Source organism: Zophobas morio, unplaced genomic scaffold (assembly GCF_036711695.1).
Source record: "Zophobas morio isolate AGI-343-1 ecotype UQ-CSIRO unplaced genomic scaffold, CSIRO_AGI_Zmor_V1 ptg000021l, whole genome shotgun sequence".
NCBI lineage: Eukaryota > Metazoa > Arthropoda > Insecta > Coleoptera > Tenebrionidae > Zophobas > Zophobas morio.
In genome coordinates, this window is record NW_026972126.1 from 10,143,868 (window position 1) to 10,170,049 (window position 26,182).

Sequence of the window (26,182 nt, forward strand, 5' to 3'; positions counted from 1 at the left end):
GGATTGTCAGAGGGGTGTGGGCAAAAGCACCTCAGGTAGACGCAAAAAGTTTATTATAAAAAATGCGCCTAAAAATTGGGTGATTTATAATGGCAATAATTTTAACGCGTTCAGTGGGCGAGAGCAGTTTTGACGAGGCGCTGACCGAGTTAAAAAGCCATTTGAGTGCGTCAAAGACGTCTCGTCAACTCGCGATAGACAATTTTTTCCTGAAAAACTATACATTAACAACAAAATTTTTGACAGAATTCATTTACATTGATTTACTAATGACCATGGAGTTGTATTGTTGTTGAAGAGAAATTTTTTAACGAACGAATTCATTTCGATTTTTTGGTTGGAAACAAAAACGTGAAAAAATTTGATAGTAATATACGACAAATATTAATAAACAAGTACTGTTACGAAAAATTATTTTTTTGGCACTTGTGTAGTAAATGGGTTATTATCCTCATGAAGGCTTCAAGTTTTGTGTAATTAATTGGTTTCGATATTCAAATTTAAAAATTGTATTGTTTGATTTGGTTGTTTCGTTGGAGATTCTTGTGCCCGTAGGGTCTTTGAGAAGTTAAAATCAACACTTGCCTAGATTTTGACAAATACTTTCATAGATATGGGGTCCAGAAAATAGAAACTAACCAAAATCGTTTCTTTTTCGAAGTCTGAGATGATTTAGGAGCACTTGAGACAGAAATATCTATTTTGGGGTCTGTTCAGTGTTGATTGAGGCTACCATATCCTCTGCACTCATTTTTCCCCTTTCATGTTTATCAGATTTCGAATTATCTTAGTTGTTTCACCTCTATAGCTAGCATTTTGAACTTTTGTTATTTTTTTAACTATCCAACTTTCACATCCAAATATTATTGTTTTGTATACCATTATGGGTATTTTTTAACAATTTCTATTTGACGAAGTATTTAACGATTAAATTCAACTACACAGACTCAGCTTAAATGACCCACTTGCCTCTTTCTAATAGGTAACTCAACATACATTATTCTCTTAATAATAAATATCCTCGTTTACTCACAAAAACGGGGGTTTTAATGTTTTTTTACAGGTTTAATAGTCTGTTTCAGATCTAGTTAATCTCTCACTGGTTTAATAATAGTTTAGCAGCTTGAATTCGAACTTTTATTCTCGACGGCGTCGCTCCGGAGCGCAGGGTTTCCGGCACAAGCTTATTGTGATTTTGTTCGTATTAAACACATGTTTTTTGTATGTGATGATTGTGATGTAGAGGTTTCGGTCCACGACGTAATTTTGATTTAATTAATAGCTTGAAATAATAGACGATTTAACATCGCATACATTCTTTGTGGTTAAAATTTTTGATAGAGTGTGGCATAATTTAACATCGTGCAAATTCTTTCCATCAAAAATCAATCCTTTTAATTTTGTTTCGCTTACGATACATATGACCTTAAGGAACAAGTACAACAACTCACGAGAAAGTGGATGATGCTGTGGGAAAGCAGAGAAAAATGTTGTGCCTCGGTGGGATTCGAACCCACGTCTCCAAGCAATCCGGGCTGGTATGCTAACCGCTACACCACAAGACAACTTATCTTTGCTCTGCTTACCCATGTGTTATTGTGCCGCTACAGTACTCCCCCCCCAGCGACACAGCGCGCGGTCGTGCTGGGGTGCGAAGGAGATAGATGCTGGCGTCGCCCCTACCACTCTTACGGTCGTTGTTCGAACCCTGGCGGTGCTGCGGACCCCGAACACAGCGGGCACAGGGCGGTGGCAGAAGGATGTTGCGTGCGCGTTGCCTGTCGGAGGTCACCAATGTGGGAAAGCAGAGAAAAATGTTGTGCCTCGGTGGGATTCGAACCCACGTCTCCAAGCAATCCGGGCTGGTATGCTAACCGCTACACCACAAGACAACTTATCTTTGCTCTGCTTACCCATGTGTTATTGTGCCGCTACAATGCGATCAATTATATAACAATCTTATACCGTGAGGGTGAGTATATGTTGTAGTTCGAAAATCTCATAACACAACGTAAATCTGAAAACTGAGGAGACTTTTTTCTCCTGGATAAGTGCCATCGATCCTGATACAGACTTTGGTCTTGTTCATATTTATATTTGCCGCCACACCATGGTAATAACTTGGATATTATCAGTTTCTCTAATTCAAATTCCGCTTTTCTTTTATGTTTTTAGATTTGTGACACTGAGATATTTACATTGATTCCATTGTTAAAGGAGGGAGAGGATTTGTCAGTTGGGGAATAAATCCACGTTAACAGTTGGTCTTATTTCACAACTGTTTTCGCCTCTCCAAAATTAAGAAATAAACAATTTTTGTCCTCCATATTTTGTCTTTGATTTAGGGGCACTTCCAATCTTGAACGTATTTCACCATAAAGTAAAATACACAACATAGGCTTCCACTTTGTCGGTGATCACAGTTTAAGGCCAAATTTCGAATTCCTGGCGGTTTTTTAACTTTTGTTCATTTTGGCGAGATGTTTGGGCTATCACTGTGTCCTTGCTGAAATGTTTTGTGTTGGAATTATTCACTAGAAACATGGCCATAGCCTTGCCCTTGGTCAATGCATTCGTCTTCACTTCCTATCATCGGTGGAGAAGGGTGAACTGATATTCCACGGCAGACCAAATATAAACAAGTCAACAAAGTATGACACATAACGAATTATTCTATATATTCTCCATATTTATTTTTAGTTTTAGCTTTTTAAGTTCCTGATTCTATACTTCCAAATTTTATTGTAGAGCTTGCGACGAAACCCACGGTGTTTCACTACTATCTTATGGAGGGTTTGTGGTTTGTGGAGTACGTAACCGCCCCACCTTGGATCGACTGGTGTCTCTGAGAGAGGATGGCGCCTTCTACGGGTGCGGTTGCTCGGGCGCCATTTCCCTCTCCATTGAGGGAACACCTGGGGTACTCTAACCGGAACGGATCTCTCTCATGAGCAGTCGCCAAAGAAATTAAATATTAAGCCGGTTAAAATTTGAAATATACGGTCTTTATTCCCTGCTAGGCCAGAACTTACCGAATAAAACAGCAATCAAAGAAAAGGAAATACAATACAATCCGGTGAAAGGCGTCCTTTGACCTCCCTGGTGGCCCTATCAATCTTATCATTAGGTCATCTGCAAAAGCATATGCATAACTAAGGGCTTAATACTCTATCGGGCTTTCTACATCCCTATTTTCGAATTATTTCGATTCTATATCAGTATTTATTCTAACAATTTCTTGTGTGTAGAAATACCTTCAACATTGCGTGTTATTATGTTGAGTCCTTCTCTCTTCTTTTTTCCATATTTCATGTTTTGGTGTCCCATCGAAAGCCGTTTCCAGGTCTATAAATGCTTCAGTTATTAATTTATTCATATTAACGAGTACTTTAATTAATTTGCTTTTTGGAGAACGTGATTCTGTATTCCTCTTTTATCTATGATTCTAGTGCCTCTTTTGCTCTATTATCTGTTGCACTCCCTAATATTTCATCTTTACTTCCTCAATATGCACTAAAGAAGAATAATAAGATAAGATCCACTCGACGAATGGCTACTTTCATGTTTTCACGATGTTTCACGACCCCTAGAATACGAAAAAGTAGGTATCGCGTTTCCGTCTATCCGTCTACCGAATCGATTGGTGTCAAATTTTAGACGGTTGTTAGGAATACTGTGTACATAGTTAAACGATAACCAAATTTAGCTAACCATTCCCACCAACAATTTGATAACGTCCCTTCAACATTTTTGTTGTAAGGGCCATTTAAATTTTATAGAATAGGATACGCTTGTACTTGTGGCTTATGAATCCGACTTGAGTTTTAATTTTTACTTTTCGAGCGTAAGCTAAGGAAGTACAGTAGTTGAGCCCATAGGACGAATTGCCACTTTTATGTTTTCTAGACGTTTCATGACTCCTACAGTACGAAAAAAGTAGTCTCCCGTTTCCGTCTGTCTGTCTGTATGTCTGTGTGGTGTCTGTATCTATTTCTGTTAGACACGTAATCTCCGAAACTGCTGGACCGATTGTTGTCAAATTTTGTATGTATGTTAGAAATATCCTGTAGATGGTTAAATGCTAATCAAAATTTGGCTAATTATCCCCACCAACAATTTGATGACGTCATCTCAATAAATCGTATTTTAAAATGAGTTACAAAAATATAGTTCTATACTAGTAATATATGAATCCACTTTCAGTTTTTTCGCTAAACGTTCAAATTTTGCGTAAAAACAATTGCAGGGTGTAATAACGTTGTAAGTCCTCGTGGCTTAGTGGTTTAGCGGCTTTCTCGGCGAACCGGCCACATGTGGTCGTGGGTTCCATGCCAGATTTAGCCCTTTCCTTTTTTTTTCTTACATTGGTAGTGCGCTGTGACTAGTATTTTCCATGATAACGTCATCATAAACTTTTTATTGGTCAAATTAAAAACGAGTCAGTCACCCCCTTCATTCGATTGGGGTTTAATCCATAATTTTAGTCCTCTGTTTTGAAAGACAAACTCATTCAAATTAAACTAATTTCTACGTGACATTCTTTCGATGTATAAACAAAAATAGACACTTCAGATTGCTATTACCTAGTGCTGAAGGACATTTTATCCCGTTAGTTATATATTTTACACTATCCATACGGCGCAGAGGCTGCGGTAGTGTTATTTCTACCGCCGGTTTTTACTTTACAGTGGATATCACAAAACGAAAATCGTAAAATCCAATTTTATAATTTTTTTAAAGAGCTAGACTTGGAGAGAACTTATTCAAATCAAACAAATTTTTAGCTGCTATTCTTTCCATGTATAAACATAAACAATCGAAGTTAAGTTTTCTATGGGTTATTTGCTTTGAATATATTTTACCTCGTTGGAGTTTGCACCCTCGCAGCGCAGGGGGTTCGAGAAGTCATTTACACCACTGGTTTTTACTGTATGAAGGTTATCAGAAAACAAAAATTTTGCATAATTTTTCAAAGAAGCGGGATTTGTTGGACTGTACTTCAAAAGCGAGGGAAGTTCTATTGAAGTAACCTTGAACCAATTGTTTATACTGGTATAACCGAAGGTCGCGCGTTCGAACCATTCAAGGAACTTTTTTTTCTTACATTCGAAAGGGTGTTACTATATTTTTCTAATTTATACAAGTCATCACAAAAAATAAAACGTTATCATTTTATAGATGTAGGATTGCTGTCTATGTAACCTTAGGCCAATTTTTTATATTTTATTTGTTGGCATTGCGACCCCAATTTCTTGATTCTTTGCTGTAGTTCTCGTTTACGACTTTATTGACGATCGCAATTTCATTTTTGCTTTTGTATTGCTTCCATTACCACCTTTGTTTCAAATTTATTTGGTTTGTTAGATCGGTTCTTTATCTTTTTCCGTACTCTCTTAATATTTCATATTTCGTACAAGTATTCTTTGCAGCTCTTTTATATCTTCTTCGTTTATCAATATTCTACTTTATTTTGTTTGGTTTTAAACATCTGTCTTGTTTAGCGTTCTTGAGGGTTTCTTTGCTTCTGATTTGTATCCATCTCGCTCTTGTTTTTGTCCCATAGTGTCACTCTCCAAGTTTTCTAGTCCAAAGCATATCTTTATAAGTATTTTTCTTTTACTGTTTCCCATTCTTCTTGTGTTCCTTCTGTAAATCTTCCTGTAGTTTCTTTTTGCCTAAATTATATGTTCCTATCATCAGAAACGTACTTAAATTGATAAAAAATACGCAATTTCACATAACAACTTTAAGTTTCTTTGACATCATATTGTTGACAGTTGAATTCTGAATCCAATGTTATAGTGTTCCAATTGGTGGTTCGTTTTTATGACTGCATCCTATTGTGAAGATCTTAAGTGTTCCACATTAGGCCTCTGCCGCAAGTACTCCGGCGGTTATAAACCATGAAGGGACCAACTGTCTACACTACACAGGGCCGATTGCGCCCGTAAACCTTTAAGATGATTTATGGCACGGTTCTTTACATTTTCAATAGGGTTCCTAATACTTGCGGAAATTGAGATTGCAGTGCCATAAAAACGAAGTCAGAGTTGGACCACTATACATCTATTTTTTTTTCCACAATTTGACAAATCAATGTTATGACCATTTATAACAATGTTATGGGTTAGGAAGGGTGGGGCTAACTTTTTTTTGTATCAATCTTGAACCTATACACAAAAATTTAATTTCACAGGGGTTTACACGCAGACTGTATATTCAACTGGTCGAATTGTAAAAGGTTCTAAGTTAGTTTTACAAATGCCGCAGCTTAGTCACTATTTTTTACATAATATGTATATTAATCGTCATGGCAACGTATGGATGTTAAGATGCTACCTTGAGGGACAGTTTGAGATCTGTTTGTAAGGTAATTCAACAATCTGCAATTTTAATAAATAAAAGCTGATAGTCAATCACGGGTAACAAGAAATGATAGTTGGGAACGATCTCGTGCTACTAATTAATAATGGAAAAGAAGAAAAGGTTACACTAGTTTTAACATTTTTAAAATTAATTAAAGCTTCACTTCTCTGTCCCCGCTAGTAAATTCGTATGAAGTTGTTAAGACAGAAGAAAGAGGAAAATTTCAATTAAGTCCTGTTTCACTTATATTACGAGTGTTGACACTAATTTAGTAGGATAGAAGAGAACGAATAATTCTCTGATCCAAAGACAATGTTATGAGCCGGTTTAGTTCGATTCAGTCAGTTTCTCCGTTTGATGTTCTTTCTTTAAGTCCTGACGAAAAGCATGGCAGAAAGGCAATTACTACAAATTTTCAGACAACTCGCCATTTTGTGATGATTAATAGTAAACAGAGACAAGAAAGGTCATGGTAACAGAGGTGATGATTGATATTCATGTTTGATGTAGGTAATATCTATCAGCCCACTGGACTTCCCAAACAACTTACGGGTTATACACCTTTGACACAAATAAAAGGATTTTAGAAATATAGTTTCTTTTTTTGAACAATATAACGTTGTTATCAATTGGCTTAGTGTTGACAAACGCATCTAGAATAGCCTGAAAAAACTGATGAAATCATTACATATTTGATTAAAGAAAATAAAAATTCCAATACGAATCAAGTTTGGTTCACAAAGTAAAAAACCAAGGTGAATCACAGTTGTTTTTCACAATATGACAAAAGATTAAATTATATAATTCTGGGGAACTTCTAAGTCCGATGTAATTTTTAGTTTTCGCCAGTGCTGAAACATCATTGCTAAATCTTTTCTCAGTAACAAAGGTGAAATTAAAAAACCATTAAAGAATAGTCGTCGGCACGATTTATGTTTGTTATCTCTGTAGATATATACTTCGAATGTTGGTGTTACTCACTCAAACCTCTCACCATGAAAGCGACTCGGTTTGTGCTAATTTTTGCTGCTCTTGTTCAAACGGTCCGACCAGAGGGTACGTATAAACAACTTTTTATTTATTCGCTGTTCACGTTAAAAACTGGCATTGTTCCCGCTAGCGTGTCAAACTTTAATACACGTAGACAAATTTGTTTAATTATGTTTGTATTGAGTAGCGACATCGCATCAATTTCACGAAACGCTTTCTGTTGGCTCGGGCTGGTTAAATTGATTCATTCCGCAACAACGTCTTTGTTTGTGATCCAAAGCGAATTTTTGAAATGTTTGGTTGGTCATTCGAGTTGTGAGAAATCGCCAGAGGCACTCTAGGAATCTTGCGCTAAAAATATTTTCGAATTTTTGTTAAAAGTAGTAAACCGTTGAAAGAATTTGGTACCTTCCTGTACCTAATTATAATGTTAAAAGAATGCCACTTTTTATTTTTAACACAAAACTGCTAAAATAAATGATTCAGAAAATCACACTGCGTGATCAAAGTTCTAAAAGTTCAAGAATGCAATCTGACAGCAGTAATAATCGGAGGTTAAATTTTTTTTCAAAGAGGTTGTGTTATGAAAACAAACTTGATAATTTTTGGACAGTGATGTCAGAGACAACACGTCGTCGATGTTTCTTTGAAATTGAAACTCTTATTTATGTTATGTATATTTAGAGAAAAGATAAAATCTAATCAACACTCGTGAGTGAAAACATACTGATTCATAGGTGGTTCTACATAATGTTGACTTCGCTGATGTTAAACTCCTATGATCTTGACTGTTCACCTCCAAAATACTCTAATTCGAAAGTGTCACACAAAAGAATTTGATAACCTTTAGAAGTTTTTAGAAGAGTTCATTCTCAAACTCGTATAAACTTGTACAATTATTGCAAAATTTAATCTTATTATTGCATTACTCTAATCTCCAACATATACATGCACCTTGTTTATATTTGGAGTATGTATTATCTGGTTATCTCGGCACAAAGCAGTGATTAAAGTACAACGCATGTTGTACTTTAGTTAGGAAATCCCACCAAATGGAATGAAAGGATATATGTTAGTGTTAAAATTTGCAGAAAATATATAATTTATTTGTTCATATTGCTGATACTTTGAAGCTATAAAGTAACTGAAACAACTTGTTATAACAAAGCTAACACTGTATTATTGGGAAAAAAACTGTAATTTTAACATTGTATGTTCATGTTAATGACAGTAGGGTTAAATTATGTTATTCTTGCTAATACAAGGTGGAATATTCATCAAAGTAAACTATGCATATGTTTAGATTAATGTTTTGTTTGGTGACGTTGTATAATTTTTAATTAAACATTTAATTACTATAATTTTAATGATATCTACCAGTTGTCCGGAATATCCCCAACACTCTTAAAGGTATATTATCGAGGGATGTCGTTAAATACGGGAAAAATACTGAAAACATTTCTTCTTGCATTTTCGTGGAGAGAGAGTGTATATTATCGTCACCAAAAGAACACTTAATTGAATATTTATAGCGTGTTTTTGATGATCTTAAAACATTTGTGGTTGTTTTATTTTGTGCATCACCATAATTAGTACTGTGTAGTTTAGGAAGTATGTAGCAATCAGGGCCGGCTCTAAGCGACCAGGCGCCCCGATGCAAACTTATTGTTCAACGCCCTTAAAAAAAAATTTGTAAAAAAAAAAACAAATAAAATTTTGTAATCACATATTTTTGTAGAGAGATACTTTTTATTAACAAACATGCATAAAATTATGATGAATCAATCTTAATATATAAAAGTATTTGTCTTAACTGACAAACTGACTGATTCATCAACGCAAAGCCTAAACTACTGAAGCTACAAACATGAAATTTAGACAGTAGGTTCCTTTTCTGTCATAAACACCCTAAGAAAAGATTTCTGGAAATTCCGTCCCTACGGGGACAAAATAGGGGATGAAACTTTGTGCAGAAATCCCGTGAGTTTTTAAGTCAGACGGGTTCACTGGGGCCCTGGAGTTGTGAACGAGATGAAAAATGATAATTTCGGAGATTTCCACGGTCGGAATTAATAGATGATCGTTTTCCGGGTTGGAACCGTGTAATTTCTCAAAAAAGTTTCGCCTCTGGTATGGTTGACATACTGAGTTACCGTGCTCTTTTGCCTTATTCTTAACCCTGCTCCTGAAGATGCCACTTACGAAAGTGTGCGAAACGTTGAGCCTAGAAACCCAATTTACACGGTTCCAACCCGGAAAACGATCATGTATAAAAAAATTATGAGTCCTAATTGCGAATTCCACGCAAACGGAGCTGCGGGCAACAACTTTTCTATAGTTTAGGAAATATCGTTGTACCCTATAAAATTTTCTTGCCAATAACGAGACGGACAGTAGTACAATAGCAAGAGATATTTACAACTTAAAGTTGTCGCATGGCGGTAATCCGCAGACCTTAAATTTCTAAAGCAGCGGAAGTCCGATCCTATGCGCACAATTACCTGCTAAATGTTCTCCTACAAATTCGGGGGGACTGGTGTGAGCCATAAATATTTCTTACCATTGTACTACTGTCTGCCTCGTTATTGTCAATAAAATTTTATAGGATACACCGATATTTCCTAAACTATATATAGTATAAATATAAAAATATTTATATTGCAAACGTTTTTCAATTTTTAATATTGTAAAATTGATACGATTTCAAAGTTATTTTAAATTTAGACTTACCACGAAATGATACACACAACCAAATTCGGCTACAAACAGGAACAGTGAAAAACATAACAAAACTGTTGAACAACCGCCACAACCAAAACCAACCGACTAGACTTGGAAAATAAAATTTTTAAATATGCCGACATGGACTTTTATGGTAAAAACAAACGTGACAAATGTTAGGAAAAACATCTGGGTGTGGTCATACCGCTGTCTCGTCAAATTGTTACCCAGATAATGCATCATAAATCTGGTTATTTTTTGTCGGTATTGATCTAAAAGTCCCATCACCCAACCCAAAGGCGCACTTTTTTTCAATTACTACAGTTTGAAAGTGTCAGGAATTGACTTCTTGGGATCTGTTTTGGTGGTCATAGTGGAATGTTAAAATGTAGCTTTTTCTGAAAAGTTTTCGATGGGCGCCTTGGTCTGTTACTGCTATAATATTTTATTGGTAGTGATTCAATGCAAAACTAATATTAATTTTTTTTTTATAGAGTTAATATAATAGCATAGGCGGCGCCCGCCGCCCGGCGCCCTTTGTCACGGGCGCCCCGATGCGGTGCATCTTTCGCTTACCGTGTTAAGCCGGCCCTGGTAGCAATCATTTACACCACAAAGTACCGGTTTCAATACGTGCCTCTCAAATATTGGACAATGAACTATTAAAGACCTGTTTTACCAGTGTAACTTATATAACAAAATGTTTCTGGTAAACAGAATCATTGTTTTTACTTTACTTTTTCTTCCCCGATCCTAAGCTAAGGAAATATTGTAATCGAGTCCAACCGCCGAACGAATTTCTCGACATTGCATGATCCTCAGATAATCCTACTGAGTTTCCGAGGAAAATTTCATTGTTACAAACCCGTCACAAACAAATATACCGATTCAAGACAGTGTTGGGGACAGATACTTTTAAAAGTATCTAGATACAGATATAGATATATGGAAGATAAAAGTATCTAGATACAGATTGTTTTCGATTTTTTCGAAATGTATCTTGATACAGATACAAGAAAACAGATACTTTTTGAAGCTTTGGCGAATAAAATAATTGAAAACGTGTTTATGTATTTTTTTATGTATTGTTTAATGATTTTTTTAAAATTAACAACATTTCGAACGTATTGTTACCTAAATTATTTCTTCTTGGTGTCAGAATTTGGTTTCCGCTACTAAACACCCGTTCCACAGGTGCAGAAGAAGGGATTGTGGTATTAAATTTAAAAAATAAACATTTTACTGTAGCATAGTTATTCAAGACTGAAAAATCTTTTCTTTTTTCCAGCAAATAAGCCATCGCTTCGCTGTTTGATGTGTCGCAAATTGTGCAATATTTATTACGCACGCTTAAAAAGAATATTTTTTTGTTTTTATTCCCATACTACAGTATCCAAATTGTGTTTGAGTATATCTAATAGTTATCTCCAGCATTAAAATTAATATTTCAAAAGAATACGGGAAATGATTATTCTGTGCTGAAGGTCTGCTGTCGCCAACCGGTCATAAATTATTATTCTTCAATATTGGCTTACGATGTTTTTATGACCATGTCCGGTAATCGTCTATCCCGGTGCGGTAGGTATATACATTTTAGGAAGAATTGCTTGTTCGGTTTAAGGCAAAATAAGTACAATTTCTTAAAAAGGTATTTAAACCCCTTATATGATCTAAGGCTGTCTGGCAGGTCGGAATCACCAGAGCGCAACTTTAAATTTTCAGGTTTTTGTTGAAACTCATTTTATTTTAATCTCGTTTCATGATTTCTGAGAATATATCACGATAAATTATTCTACCGAGGGTTGTAAAAATATTAATTTTATTGCCCAAGATTTATACTTAAACATAATCGGCACATTCTAGGGCAAAACGGACCTGCCAAGCCCGCCTCGCGTTAGGTCCAACAGTGAAAAAGTGAAGAAATGACACATGTGACAACAGGAAAAGATGCTACATTTGTCTGAAAAATAAAGATATAAAACAGTAACAAATATGCGATTTATGCGAGAGAAATGTACGTATTGAACATTCGATTAGTCGATTACAAAACTAATTTGTGTTAATTGAAAAAATTAATCATTATGTAACACGCAATTATTATTTTCTAAAAATAATAACATACCTTAAACAAATATTTTTACTATTAAAATTACTCTTATTTAATAACACAAATACAATCAGCGGGCCTACCGGACCCGGGTTCCTCAGGTACACAGATAAAATGCATTGCCCCGATAAGTGTAAAACGCAGTGAATAGTGAATCGTGGTTTATGGTTTTTAAAATACCATCTTACCATGGCTTAGATTTATTACCCCTGAGGGGTAATAAATGAGATATTTAAAGATGTCTAAGTACTGAAGGCTACAATGTTGGAAATGATGGTATTTAAAATATGAAAATTTCCGTGACAGAAAACTATTAGTGGACCTCTTACCTCTATTTTTGTTTATGTGACCAAAATCACCAACATGAAGTATCAAAAATTACTACTAGTATAACTCAACTAATAACTACTGAAAAAAAAGTGAAATAAAAAATGTATCTGTATTTGCGCCATTAATTTTGTATCTAGATACAGATATTTTGTGCTTAAATTCGATTTTATCTAGAGACAGATACTAGATACCCACAAATGTATCTAGATACTTTATTAGATATAATTATCTAGATACTGCCCAAGACTAATTCTAGAGTATGGAAAAATAGGTCTTCCGTTTATCTGACTGTGGTCTGTCTGTGTTGGCTTTTATTACACAAATAGTGCAAATTCCAAAACGACAGGATCAAGTGTTGTCAAATTTTAAATGATCTTGGGATACTGTGTACATGGTAAAATGCTACTTAAAATTTGTTTAATCATCTTCACCAACAATTTGATGACATCACCTCAGCATTTGACTAGTAAATACCATTTAAAGTTTATAAAATAATATACTCCTACACTTGTGTATTATGAATCCGCCTTAATTATTTATGGGTATGGCAATTATTTATATGAAATAATTTGTGCAATTTGTGACGGGTTTCAGATAGCCAATATCTGGTTTACTTTAGCATTCGTGCGTGGGTGCGCTCTGGCCCCGTGGGTTTGAATCCCATCCTTGTCGATATTTTTTAACTTTTCAATAAAAAAAGTTCCCCAGAATTTATTAATTTTTCAAAGAAGCTGTATATAATCTCAGTCAGACCATTTTTCACTACTTCTTACCCCTCTGGTAAGTAATGACGTAGTCAAAAACTTTTATAAAAAAAATATCACTTGCAACATAAACTGAGCGTCAAAATAAATAAAATTCGAAAGCGCAAATCTTACATTTTTTCTAAAAAATTAGGACTTGTTGAACTGATTGCGATTCAAGAGCGACTAAGGTTCTGTCTAAATAACTTAAATTTTTTTTTATAGTAGCATGTTACATGATATGGTGTTTAGTAAACCTTTTGTATCGTGCGCAAGTGCAGTGGTAGAGATAACCACCCTCGACCACTTCCGCAGATTCTTGGCCAGGTAATAACCTGTTTGTGGTACCTAAGTAGTAATTTAGTGTGCTCGTGTAAGTAGTAGAAGAAAATGTCGAAACTCGTTCATCTGTTAAACATCATTCATCACACATTATCCTTCCAATTAAATTCAAGCACGCACCCAAATTGAGTACTTCGAGGGGTTGAAAGATCCCACATAAATTTGGTCCTTTGAGCCGGATAAGCACGCACAATATGTGATTTTTGAATATAGAAGCCTTTGATTATTACATGAGCACAGACAGGGCATAGCATAATTAAATATTTAGATATAAATTAAAACAAAAAGGACTGGGTAGTTGTGAGTAAATTCACATAGTTTCGAAATACGTTTAAAACATCACATAAAAAAATTCTCTTTGGCACCATTAATTTTGCAAATATAAGGTCCTAACAATTTTATAGACCTAAGATGGTTATAATAATAATAATAATAATAATAATTCGTTTATTTCCAACAGGAAAATCCAATTACAGGAAATATAAAAACTAGAACAATTATAAAGTAGTTGGTTAAAAATAAAAATAAAATATATAAAAATTGGAACTAAAACTAGTATATTTAGTATGTACCTGAAGAAATTATTATATATTTGCAATCCTAAATACCAAAATTAAGAATAACACAATTACAAACATGCTGCCATGAATCAAAATGAATATCACAACAAAAAGAAATTATATTAAATAAATATATACAAAAGACTTTGGTACAGTTCAACAGATAAATAAGTTATTTTACTTTTGTAATAAATGAATTGATTACCATTACAACAAGGATAAATAATGAACCTAAGCAATATAGCTGTGACGACAAAAGAAGATTCATTTTTTAAACACAGGCACGTACTTACAAAGAACAATATTTTTAAGAAAATTACTTAGTTACCTACGAAGGTATATTTCGACCAAATGTGGGTTTTAGGAAAAATGAGTAGTTTTCTTAGTGATAAAGTCATTCTTGTCCAATACCCATCTTGTGTTGTGAAGAAACTAACTTTTATCTGTTTTGAAATAGTTTTAAAATAATAGTGTCGTAATCTCTGATAAATTCAACCACTTATATAAAAAACGTACAACTGCTAGTCCCATGTGACCGAGAACAAAAATGCCGATTTGTTTTTTGACATTTACGATCAAATAACTGTAAAATAAATAAATTAATTAATAGTAATTAACATTTTTAAAACAAATTTCACGGCTTATTAGACGACTTTTTTCGATCATATGGTATTGTCCTTAACTTATAAGTTATAACTAAAGATAGGCGGAAATAACTTTTTATCTGCCACCACTAGTCAGATACAGCGATACAGCCGCTGTCTTTCGGACCCCCAAAAAGTGCATGACAAGCTCTCACTTATTTACGCCTAACAGTACCTACTTATAACTTATCGTAAAATTAGACAAAAAGGCGATTATGACACATTGAAATGACTGTATATTTTAACGTAATTTACATTATTTTAAGTTGAAATTTTCATATACAGGTGTCCCGTCCCTGTTAAAATTCCGTAAAAATAATTTAAATTTTCTTGAGAACGAATAGAGATATTGAAATTCTGTAAACGCCGGTGTTTTTGGCTTCAAGGGGAGGCTTAATTTAGTATACTGCAAATATGACGCATAATGGCAAACTTGTATTTTTTTAAAATGCAACGTATATTTTTCTTGACGGAGTTTGATGGACCATTATAATGATATTACAACACTTATGTATTTATTTCATATTCGGTTGATTTAAAAATGAAAGTTTCGTGATTTTTATAATCAACAAGATCTATTTCAAAAGCAATTTCAGTTTAACGATATATCAAAGTCCGTAAAAAAATAAACTTTGCAATTAAAAAAAGTATAATACAGGTATATGGGTCACATTTGTAATTTACTAAGTAAGTTATACCCTTCAAGTCAAAAACAACGGCGTTTGCAGAATTTCAATATCTCTATCCGTTCTCAAGATAGAAGGCAGCGGAGTTTTGAATGGGACACCCTGTAAATTCTGAATTGTATAGAAAATATAGGACACAAAAATAGTAAACTAAAACACGTAGTATTTTAAGAACTCTTGTACCAGGTTACGCTTATTTTAGAAAAAATTGGTCGGAAACAAATCCAGTTGTTTAGAAAAGAAACATAGATTATACCAATCGCGCTGTAAGAAAAAAACAGAGTCTTATGAGAAGATCGAATTAGCGATCTTTACCTTATTAGCCCGCGCGCTAATCTACTAAGCTGTGAATATTGGCAAACTTGGCTCTTATAAAACTTTACTGGAAAATTATATTTTTTTAAGGTCTGTATACCACGTAAAACCTGAAGGCGGATTCATAAACCACAAATACTGGAATATATATAGTAGGGATGTTGCGGATGCAGATTTTTCAACATCCGCGGATGCGGATGCGGATGCGGATTTTTGGGAGCTCACATCCGCGGATGCGGATGCGGATGCGGATCTCAAGTTTTTTTTTAAGAAACTTAGTATATGTACAGAAATCAGTTAAAAAATGGGGGTTTTTAATATTTTTATTTAATAAACAAATTTTTAGTACGAAAATTTAAAAATTGTTGAATTATATTTAATAAAAAGTAATATTGCGGCCTTTTCAGATTCGAGTTTATTTCTCAGAGGTTCATAAATTAATCCTGCACTACTAAATAACTGTTCACTGGGAACACTAGCTGGTGGAGGCGATAAAAATCTGCGTGCTATTCCAGATAAAATTTTTAATTCGGTACGATTAATCAGATGATTTTTCAAAGACGAAGTGGTACGACCCTTGCGAGAATATGTTTTATTACATATTATACACTGAGCTTTATTTCGATCATCATCTGGTTTAAAATAAGTCCAAATCTCACTTTGCATCGTTGGTGCCATTGTAGATTCACTTGTCCAATAACACAAAAACAAAACGTTCACAATTCGCGCAACCCCGACTAAACACGTTCTGATGTGCGAAACGGAACACCGAAAGTAGAATTCTTGTCTTCCTATTGGTCAATGCATCACGAGTGCACGCTATGCGTCACTCGTCGGCTCCAACTAATTTCTTTCTTGTCGCGACTTGCACCACATTTACATCCGCATCCGCATGAGTTCCGCATTGATTATTGCGGATGCGGATGCGGATGCGGAATTACCAATAAAAATTTTGAGGTATCGTCATAAAATACAGTTTTACCATTTGATTCTACAGGGTTTCTATAAATGAATTACAATAAAAAAAAACAAATTTATTGCAGTTAAGCATTACAGTAAATGTTAAAAATGTTTACCATTTTGTTCAAGTGACTATCTTTTTAATTTAAAAAATGTTCTGTAACATCCTTTCGTTGATGTTTTGGACCCGTTGTTCAATTTCATGTTGCAACAATAACTCCTGACTGCTGAGGAAATTTTATCAAAGATGTTTCCGGATTCTGCTCAAGTTGTCTCAAATTATCAACAACTTCCTCAGATAATGAAGGTCTTCCACGAAATTTCCCTTTGTTGACACTGCCAGGTCGAACAAATCTCTTGATTACGTCTCTAATTTGAGCCTCTAACGACGTTTCTTGAATTATTAAATTAAGGTATTTGGCCAGATATATTGCGATAACAAGACATAACAATGAAAGTGTCTTGTTCAGCAGAATAAAAGCACAAAACAAAATTTTCATACGCAAGCACCAAGAGTTTTGAAAACGACTCTTTTGGTGTTTTGAGCTTCGATCAACGAGAATTACTGTAATTCACACTTTAAAAACGTTAAAACAATAAAAACGATGACCTTAAACGAAATGTTGCAAATGACATTAATGACAAGTGAGAACTTATATAATGAGGCATAATTTCAGCAAAGCGGATTTTTTTAAATCCATGGGCAAGTACGCCCTTAGAATGATTTATAAATACCGGGTACATGATATTCCTAACACACATAAAATTTGACAACAATCGGTCGAGTAGTTTTAGAAATTATCTGTCTAATAAAAATTGACCCTGACGACAAACATACTTAAATGGGAAATAAGTTAATCCTAGAAATTTTTATTATATGCAGCAATCGTTCGAACACAAGCATAAGTATAGACGGAATTTATCTATCAAAATCTTGAGAAGACGTCATGAAGTTTTTGAAGGGGGATTAATTTGTTTAGTGATTTATTCGGTGTACGATAATCTTAAAATGTTTTTAAATGGAGATGACAGACAACTTTTGCTTTGCACGATACTCGTAAAATAGACCTAAAGTGCCATAATATAATCGGCCTAGTAGTTTTAGAGATTTTCTGCCTATAAATTGCTAACAAGCAACAAACTTTTTTCGAAAGTGATTAATCTAATATGGGATGAACAAACACAATTTAATCAGTCTTCTATAATGCCTAAACTAAAATAAAAATAATATCAATGGTACACTGTGAGAATTATATACAGGTAAAAAACAGTTTAAAAAATCTGCGGGCCCAAATGTAGAAGACCTTCAAAGTACAATTTTTCTAAAATTAATTAAATTTCACCATATTTTAATCATTACTTAGTATTGAGTACAAGAAATCATACGGACTTTTTTGGATTTAAGAAATAATATTTTCAAACCAAATATTTCTAAAATATTGCCCTGATATCATGGACACTCCAGTTTTTTGGAATCAGCGCGTCGAAATCTATATCTAGTGAACTTTTTGATAACTGTTTCAGGAGCAAAATTTTTCCCTTACCCCATGAAAATTTCGACGAATTTTCGACCACTTTTGGAACTTAACTAAGACTTTTTGTAGATTCATTAGACATTTACAAATGTTAGTTTATCATTTTTTCATTTTTCCAGAAACGCCTGTGGGAATATTGCAATTTTTTGGATTTTTAAGTTCATTATTCAAAATAATTTTGGAAATATTGTCTTTGTCTATCGTTTTCTTCATATTATAATATCACAAGAAATATAAAATTGTTCAGAATTAATCTAGCAGTGGCTAATTTTTCACCTTTTTAAATCTGTTTATCTAAATCGATATTTTCTTTTTGTAAGTGAAAGTCAAATTGGTGTATTAAAAAAAAAAAAAATAATTAAATCAAACTTAAACTTGTGAACTTAAATAATCTGCCAGTGAGTTAGTGTTTTAAAGTTGTGCCACCTAAAATTCCTAGTTTGATTAGAATTATTCTGGTTTTTTTTTTGTGTTTTAAGAGCAGTGTAGACCCAAAAAAGCATTCTTAGATATTCGTTCAAATGACCATATCATAGTACTCTAGAAACGAACAAATATTTATTTGATAACCTAAAATAAACGTAAAATTAAACAATACGAGTCAATGATTACATCTAACTTTTTCGTACATTGCATTTTTGTTTTACCACGAACCGGAAACCTGAGAGTGCCGCTTCATTTGTAAAAAACGTGTAGTAGTGAGTAGAATTTTATCTAATATTCCCTAACACTAGCGTAATTTACTCTAAATTATTTTGTTTTCCACCACACACAACCGATATTTCCTCCTGCAGAAAAAACACTTCATAATTTAAAATTGCATTCCAACATTAAACTTTTCAACATCCAGCGACTAAATTTAGTTCCCGTCCACATCACGTGCCCCGACCGTGAACTTGGTGTTTTCTAAAAAAATATTTTTTCAGGCTGCAACTTCGCACCCTTCCGCGTTTGGCAATCCGTCCTTTTATCGGCGGAAAACATTGAGATGCTCTACCCTCCCATCGAGAATTCACCAGACAATCGTAACATCAGCCTGCCAGTCGGCGCCACCATAATAATCTCATGTAACGGCGGCCGTTTTTCGGCTAGCTACAACACTACGAAAACAATCTTTGCTACATGTAATCAGGACTACCAATTGGAAGCTCAGGACACGATCGTCGACTTCGATAACCTAGATTGCATCAATTTCAGCCCCGTCGTCCCCAAAGTCACCTCCACGCCCTGCGCACCTAACGCCGTCCTAATTGAAGTCGGATTCCAAATCGGTCTGAACATCAAGTTCCTGCCCCAGGTGAAGATATGCTTCGATGAGAAGAACTTAATTCCGGTTTATGCTAACTATAATTTGACTAAATCCATCGGGTTTATTAAGACGTATCTAAGTGATCAGTATGTTGTGGATAGTGTGTACAATGTAGACGTCGACTTTGATACGTTGTACGATAATGTGACTTATCAGGAGCAACAAATTAATAAGTTGTTGGGGTTGCCGGAAGACTCGACTCAATATGTCAGTCCTGTGAGTTGTGGGGCTAATCCATTGATTACGACACCTGGGTTCTGCTTCACGAGACGCACATTGGCCTTTCGTGGGGACTTTGTGTACACTTCGCAACAAAAGGCTACTTTTAGATATATAAATGTAGCACCTCAGTGGTCTTTCATTGACTATAATCTGGACAAACTGGAAAGAAATGTTGTGGATTTTGTTAAAACTAAGAAATTAGATTTGGAGGTGTACACAGGAACGTTTGGTGTGGCGACGCTACCTGATGCTAATACTGGAGAGGAAGTTAAATTGTTTTTGCATAATGATGAAAAGAGTTCTGTAATGCCGGTTCCTCTCATATTTTGGAAACTTATTTATGAACGAACGAGTTACAAGGCTGCTGTTTTTTTGGTTGTTAATAATCCTCACTTGACTCAAGATGATATTCCCAAAAATGTGATCTGTAATGATATTTCGGACGAATTTACGTGGCTGACTTGGGAAAAACGTAATGCTACTAAAGGTTATTCGTATGCCTGCACTTACGAAGATGCGAAAGCTGCCATCACATATTTGCCAGATCTACTAGTTAGGGGAGTTCTTGTTTAACATTATCTAATGCTTGTTTTATTTTATATCACAATAAACTATTCGTCTAGTTGTTCGTTTTCTTCTATCATAGCTTGGTAAGAAAGTTATACCGGAGATAGATTCAATTCTAAAATTAACAGGTGAATGAGGGTGATCTAGAAAATTCTTGTTTCCTTTATGGTTCATTCATATGCTCTAACAATGACAATATTTGGACAAACAAAATTTCGAAAGCATTTTTTTATTCTAAACTACAACTATATTTCTGTATTATCAATGGCTTAAGAAATTATTGGTCGATTGTTATTTCGTCAGAAATTCCTTGCCCGTGAAGTACAGAATAATACATCCAGATTTTTCGAAAAATTATAACACAAGATTTGATTTTGCGAATTTTGTTTTTTTTTTATAATAACCCTTATAAGTTAAAATAAAGATATGAATGTAATATTAAAATAAAGGTAAAGAACCATGCTACGCGTTTATTTCAAGTGAGTTTTTCTATTACAAAATTTTATGGTGACATCATCAATATTTTTGCAAGAACATGTATATCAATTTGTACTGTGTTCCCAAATTTTCCAGAAAATGGGGTGAGTCGTTCTTGATTTAATCAGTACAATAAATTGCCTCATTCATGAATTTCTATAATAATTCTAAAAACTATGACTGCACTGACAAACCACAAGTCCAGACTCATAATATTTTGCACATCTCAGAGATTATATATTCGGTAAATTTTGATTAACGATTTACCATGATTACGATGACCTTAAAATATTTGGAAGTTTCAAAGGTTTTGCAGTTGCAAAAATTTGAAAGTAACCTTAGTTTTAATGTTATTATTTCTAACTAATCTGAACGCAATTCAAAATTTTTATTAGCAATTTTGGCAATTTTTATAACTTTTGTTAATTTATTTAATTTTGATAGTAAATGTATGAAAATATTAAATATTACAGTATGATACATGCATTAATGAATTGAAAACATAATCTCTACGAGAGCCAGTAGAAAAATATATAGAGTGTATATATTTAAAAAGAAGTTGAATCTTATAGACAAAAACAACTGCAATTTAAACTTAATTTTTCGAATCAGATAATAACGATGTTTCACACAGTGATGTACTCGAAAAAATAAGACAGTAGGAGGTATATTGAAAAATTTTGGTTTTGAAAAATTTTAATTTCGACGTGCTGATTACCATATACTATACTAAATATTCGATTTGAAATGCATGGTTTTTATTCAAAACACCGTCACATTTCAATTGGAGATTCTGAAAAATTGTAGAATTTATAGAAGAAATGAGTCGAAATGTACAAGAAAATGTCTCTAGTTAAGTTTCGAAGATGGTCAAATTCCGAAATTCCTACACTGAAAAAATTTTGAAAAAAACGACTAAAATTGTTTTAAAAAATAAGAAATTTAAAGTTCGACGTGTTAATTCCAAAAATATAGTGTTTTAATGGTTCCGAGACAGTCTTTTAGATATGACGTTTGAAATGCATTTTTTTATCCAAAAAACTATTATATTCCGGTGGGAGATTTTGAAAAAAAGCTTCGAAGGTAGTCGAAAAATTCCGAAATTTCAGATTGAAAAATTTTGGTTTTGAAAAAGTTGACTGTAAATTATCAAAAAATTCTGGAAATGCGATTCCGAAAATATGAAATGAAGTCGAAAGTAAGTTTTGAAAGTCGAAATTTACAAGAAAATGTATTAGTAAAGTTTCGAAGGTGGTCGAAAAATCCGGAAATTTTCATGAAACAGTATTGAGAAATTTTGATTTTCACAAAGTTGTCTAGTATTCCTCAAAAATATCTGAGGTATAGATTTCGACACGCTAATTTCAAAATTGTAAAGTTTGCATGGTGTTCATTGACATCTGACGATTTGGTATTTTTTTTTATTTAATTTTCAAGAATTGCCTGGAAAATACTTCACAAAATTTTATGTATAAACACATTGGTTTTTTACAATGTTTCAAGAGCATTTCCTCAAATTTGCGGGATGCAGCTCCGTTATAATTAGTGTCACATTGTACCTATCCAACATGTCTTATTTTATTACCGTCAAAAAATTAATGGCGTCACTTCAAATATTAAAAAAATTAAATAGACCTTCTGAAAAATTTGCACTATATGCAGATACAAGGCAATTATGTAAATTAAATAATTTCCCATCCACCGACGATTGGCTGCTTTCATGTTTTTTCGACGTTTCATGACCTCTAGAGTAGATATAGATCTCCTGTTTCCATTTTTCTGTCGTCTCTCAACTGTTGCCTGTCTACCTATTTGTCTCTGTCGATTTTTGTTACACAGATAATCTTCGAAACTATCGCACCGTTTGTTGTCAAATTTTGTAAGTATTTTAGGAATACCGTGTAAATTTTGCAGTGGGTTTAGCAGTTTCAAAGTTGAATTGCAAAATGTCGTTATACAACAATATGTCGCATTTATCGTAGATGATTAAAAAAATTCTGTGACTTGGCGCAACACTCAAAGAACTCATTTACAATGTTTGAACTTTCCCTTAAAAAAAATACCAATTTTTTGGGGTTAATAGTACCAGTAATTCCAAATAAACTTTTAGAAAAAATGTCAATAAATCAGGTATCAAAAGAATTCTTACTAAAGATAAGTTTTATAGTGTACGAGAATATTAACAATTTGCAATTTTTTTCATGCTGTTAAAGTTAAAACATTTTCACTTCTATTCCAGCAGGCAATACTTCTTTATATAAAAAATGCAAATATGTTGAAAAGTGTTGAACAAACTCCGTTTGTGTATACGTGATTTTTCTAAACACTTAAAAATATTGTTACGAAAGAAACCCATAGCCCGCCCCGGTACGACGCCTATGGGGTTTGGTATGTACGGCCATGATGACTTATCGTCGGTGACGGCGGCCGGGCGGCGTTCGCTAAAGGAAAGCCTGGAAGCGGAAGTAGCGATGGGCAATCCAGAAAGACCTCGACTGTGGAGCTTCTAGAAGGGATGTATGGCCTTAAATGGAGGTCACCTTCGGGAACGGTTATTATTCGCGATTCAGTTCACGAAAGTACAGCCGCTGCAATTATTTTGTACATAATCGCTGTGTAATAAATAACCGTGTAAATTTGAGTTATTAAGAAATAAATTGTTGAGTTTTACCCACGCCAATTTTTAATCACCGATCAACGTAACAATGTATAGAGTGTTGCATTTAAAACTATACACAACTTCTCTCGCCCCTACAGTACAGTGGAACAAACAGGTAAAACTTCTTGGCAAGTAAAAATTTAATTTTGCGATTTCTTTTTTTATTATAACCTTTATAAGCTAAAGTAAAGATATCTATGATTTGCATATCTATTAAACTACAGGCAAAGAAGCATGCTATCTACTGGGGACTCGATGGCATATACGAAATATACAGGATGATGAAAAAATGTCGTATGTTCTCGATGATACGTTGTTAAGAAAATTTTGAAGAACTCGAAAAAAATGGTTAAAAAAAATCCCTGCACCAAGCTTTTGTCAAAGTTGAAGAATTAACTTCGTAATTATGATTTGCTAATAATGATAATTTAATAATAATCTGTTACAATACAATTCGCAATGTCATATTTTACTGTTGACAGATCTCATTTTTGACAATTTTTATCGGAATTTTCGATAAAATTCACATTAAAACATATTATTGTTACAATTACGAAGTTCATTTTTCAATTTTGGCGTTTTGAAACATTTGGTTCAGAGATCTTTTTTCGAGTTCTGCAGCCTTCTCAACAACGTACCGTCGAGCAAATACGTCATTTTTTCATAACCCTGCTGAATTCTCGCTACATGCTTAACTATTTAAGTTTAATATGAAAGAATTCGACTATTAAGCACGTACCAGCATCAGCGACGGCAGATCAAAGTGTGCATTTGTGTTAAAGTAAAATTAAATTTGACGATTTTGTCTCCCCAAACAAAGAAGAGGACTAATTAATTAAACTACAAATTTTTACATTTTCGAGAAAATAGGATGAACCATTTTGGATTTGACCAATAAAAAAAGAACTGGAAAAAGGGGGCACTCGATTAACTACTCACGAGATCCGCTTGTCGAACTTCGTATTATGATATTGTTGGTGGGGATGATAAGACAAAAAATATTTCTAAAATATAGGATGTCCCCGGATTAAATTTACAAGAGGAAAAAAATCCATTCATGATTTACCAAAAAAATACCAAAAGAACAGTTTAATGTTACTAATTCTGCAATTAAAAGTATAGTATAGTAACTATAAACATGTGTTTAAATAAGCAACAAAAATTAAGTTTTTTTTATATATTATATTGCATAGAAAAAATGCAATTATCTTAAAAAATCTGCATTATTTAAAATTTTTGTACCAAAAATTTGTATTCGTTTGATTTTTCCTGTAAAGTAACCACAAAAATCCTCTTTTAAACTCAATCCGGGACATACTGTACATACACAATTTGACAACAATCGGTCCAGTAGTTTTGGAGATTACATCTATATAATAACACAGACAACAGACAGACCCACAGTCAGACAGACGGAAATGGGATACCTATTTTTTTGTGCTGTAGGGGTCCTGAACGTCGTGAAAACATGAAAGTACAGATTTTTTTATAAATTGCAAATGTGGTTGTCTAGTGTAACAAATAAAGGCAGATTCATGAATCACAAGTGTCGGAGTATATTTTTATTAATAAAATTTATATACAAAAACTTGAGATGACATCACACTGTTGGTAGAGATGATTATACAAATTTTAATAACAATAATATAATAATAAATGGCAACAAAAAAAAAACAATATTACGTACTTGTCTAGCTAAGAGCTACTCAAGTTAACTTCTAAAAAACAAAACATATTAAAAAAGAAAAAAGGTAAAAGAAAACATAATATCTATAAATCAGAAAACAAAATAAAAGGAAACAGAAATAATGGATGTTGTTGTTGTAATAATAAAGTAAAAAGCGAGACAGACAATTAGTATTCTGAAATATCTAATTCAAAAATAAATGTTTACATTTTTTTCTAATTGACGTAGCGTAGACTTAAGGGTTACCGATAACCCGTTGTAAATCTACGTAAAACTGTAAATTAAAGATTCTTTTAACATTGTGGGTTGGAAGGAATCGTAATCTGACTACGTATGACTTTTTCTATTATTTTTTAAACGATTGTTATTAAACTAATTAGCCTGTGGTCACTAAATGATTTTGGGTCGCTCAGTTTTGGAAGAAGTCTAACAATAGAGATTTTCCACTTACTGATAAATATCCAATTTCCAGAGAAGAATTTATAATGTGAGTGATATATTTAATGACAAAAGAACAGAAAAGTTTTATTTGGTTAGCCTTTTTGCACGATATTCTTAAAATATTAGACAACAGTCGGTCCAATAGTTTTGAACATTACCTAGTAGTAATTGGCTCGATGGACCCTATTACAATACCTTCTTCCCTTATTTCCGGAAAGTAAAAAAATATAAGCCAGTTTCATTAAACAGTTTTAAAGGGAAAAGAATCTCCTTCTATAAGAAGAAAGATAATAAATTCATTGTAGGTGTGCATATTTGTAATTATTGTTTACAGTGGACGCAAATATCAAACTGAATCACTCAGTATACATTTAATAAAATAGTTATGTTAAAAAATTCTTGTTCATTTTATTTTTTATTCTATGATTGTTCCAGGTAAAGTTTTTGTGTATTTTCGTTTGTCTGTAAGCAGATAATTTTAAAATAACTTAATCGTTAGTTTGAAATGAATAACCCTGTAA

General features: G+C 33.5%; 2 protein-coding genes across 7 annotated transcripts in view; one reads left to right on the forward strand and one right to left on the reverse strand.

The window, feature by feature from the left end:
* LOC135132107 (neo-calmodulin-like) overlaps positions 1–26,182 on the reverse strand; it is a 309,120-nt gene that overhangs the window by 39,687 nt on the left and 243,251 nt on the right. The gene's annotated exons all lie outside the window — the stretch shown is intronic.
* Positions 7,199–20,452, forward strand: LOC135132007 (uncharacterized). 2 transcript variants are annotated; one of them, XM_064059919.1, is made up of 3 exons: positions 7,199–7,255; positions 7,318–7,422; positions 19,226–20,452. In XM_064059919.1, the coding sequence occupies exons 2-3, from the start codon at positions 7,362–7,364 to the stop codon at positions 20,401–20,403; spliced, it is 1,239 nt and encodes a 412-aa protein (XP_063915989.1). In that variant the 5' UTR covers positions 7,199–7,255; positions 7,318–7,361; the 3' UTR covers positions 20,404–20,452. The 2 variants fall into 2 exon arrangements, with proteins under 2 accessions (XP_063915989.1, XP_063915988.1); XM_064059918.1 differs by having other exon boundaries at positions 7,209–7,422.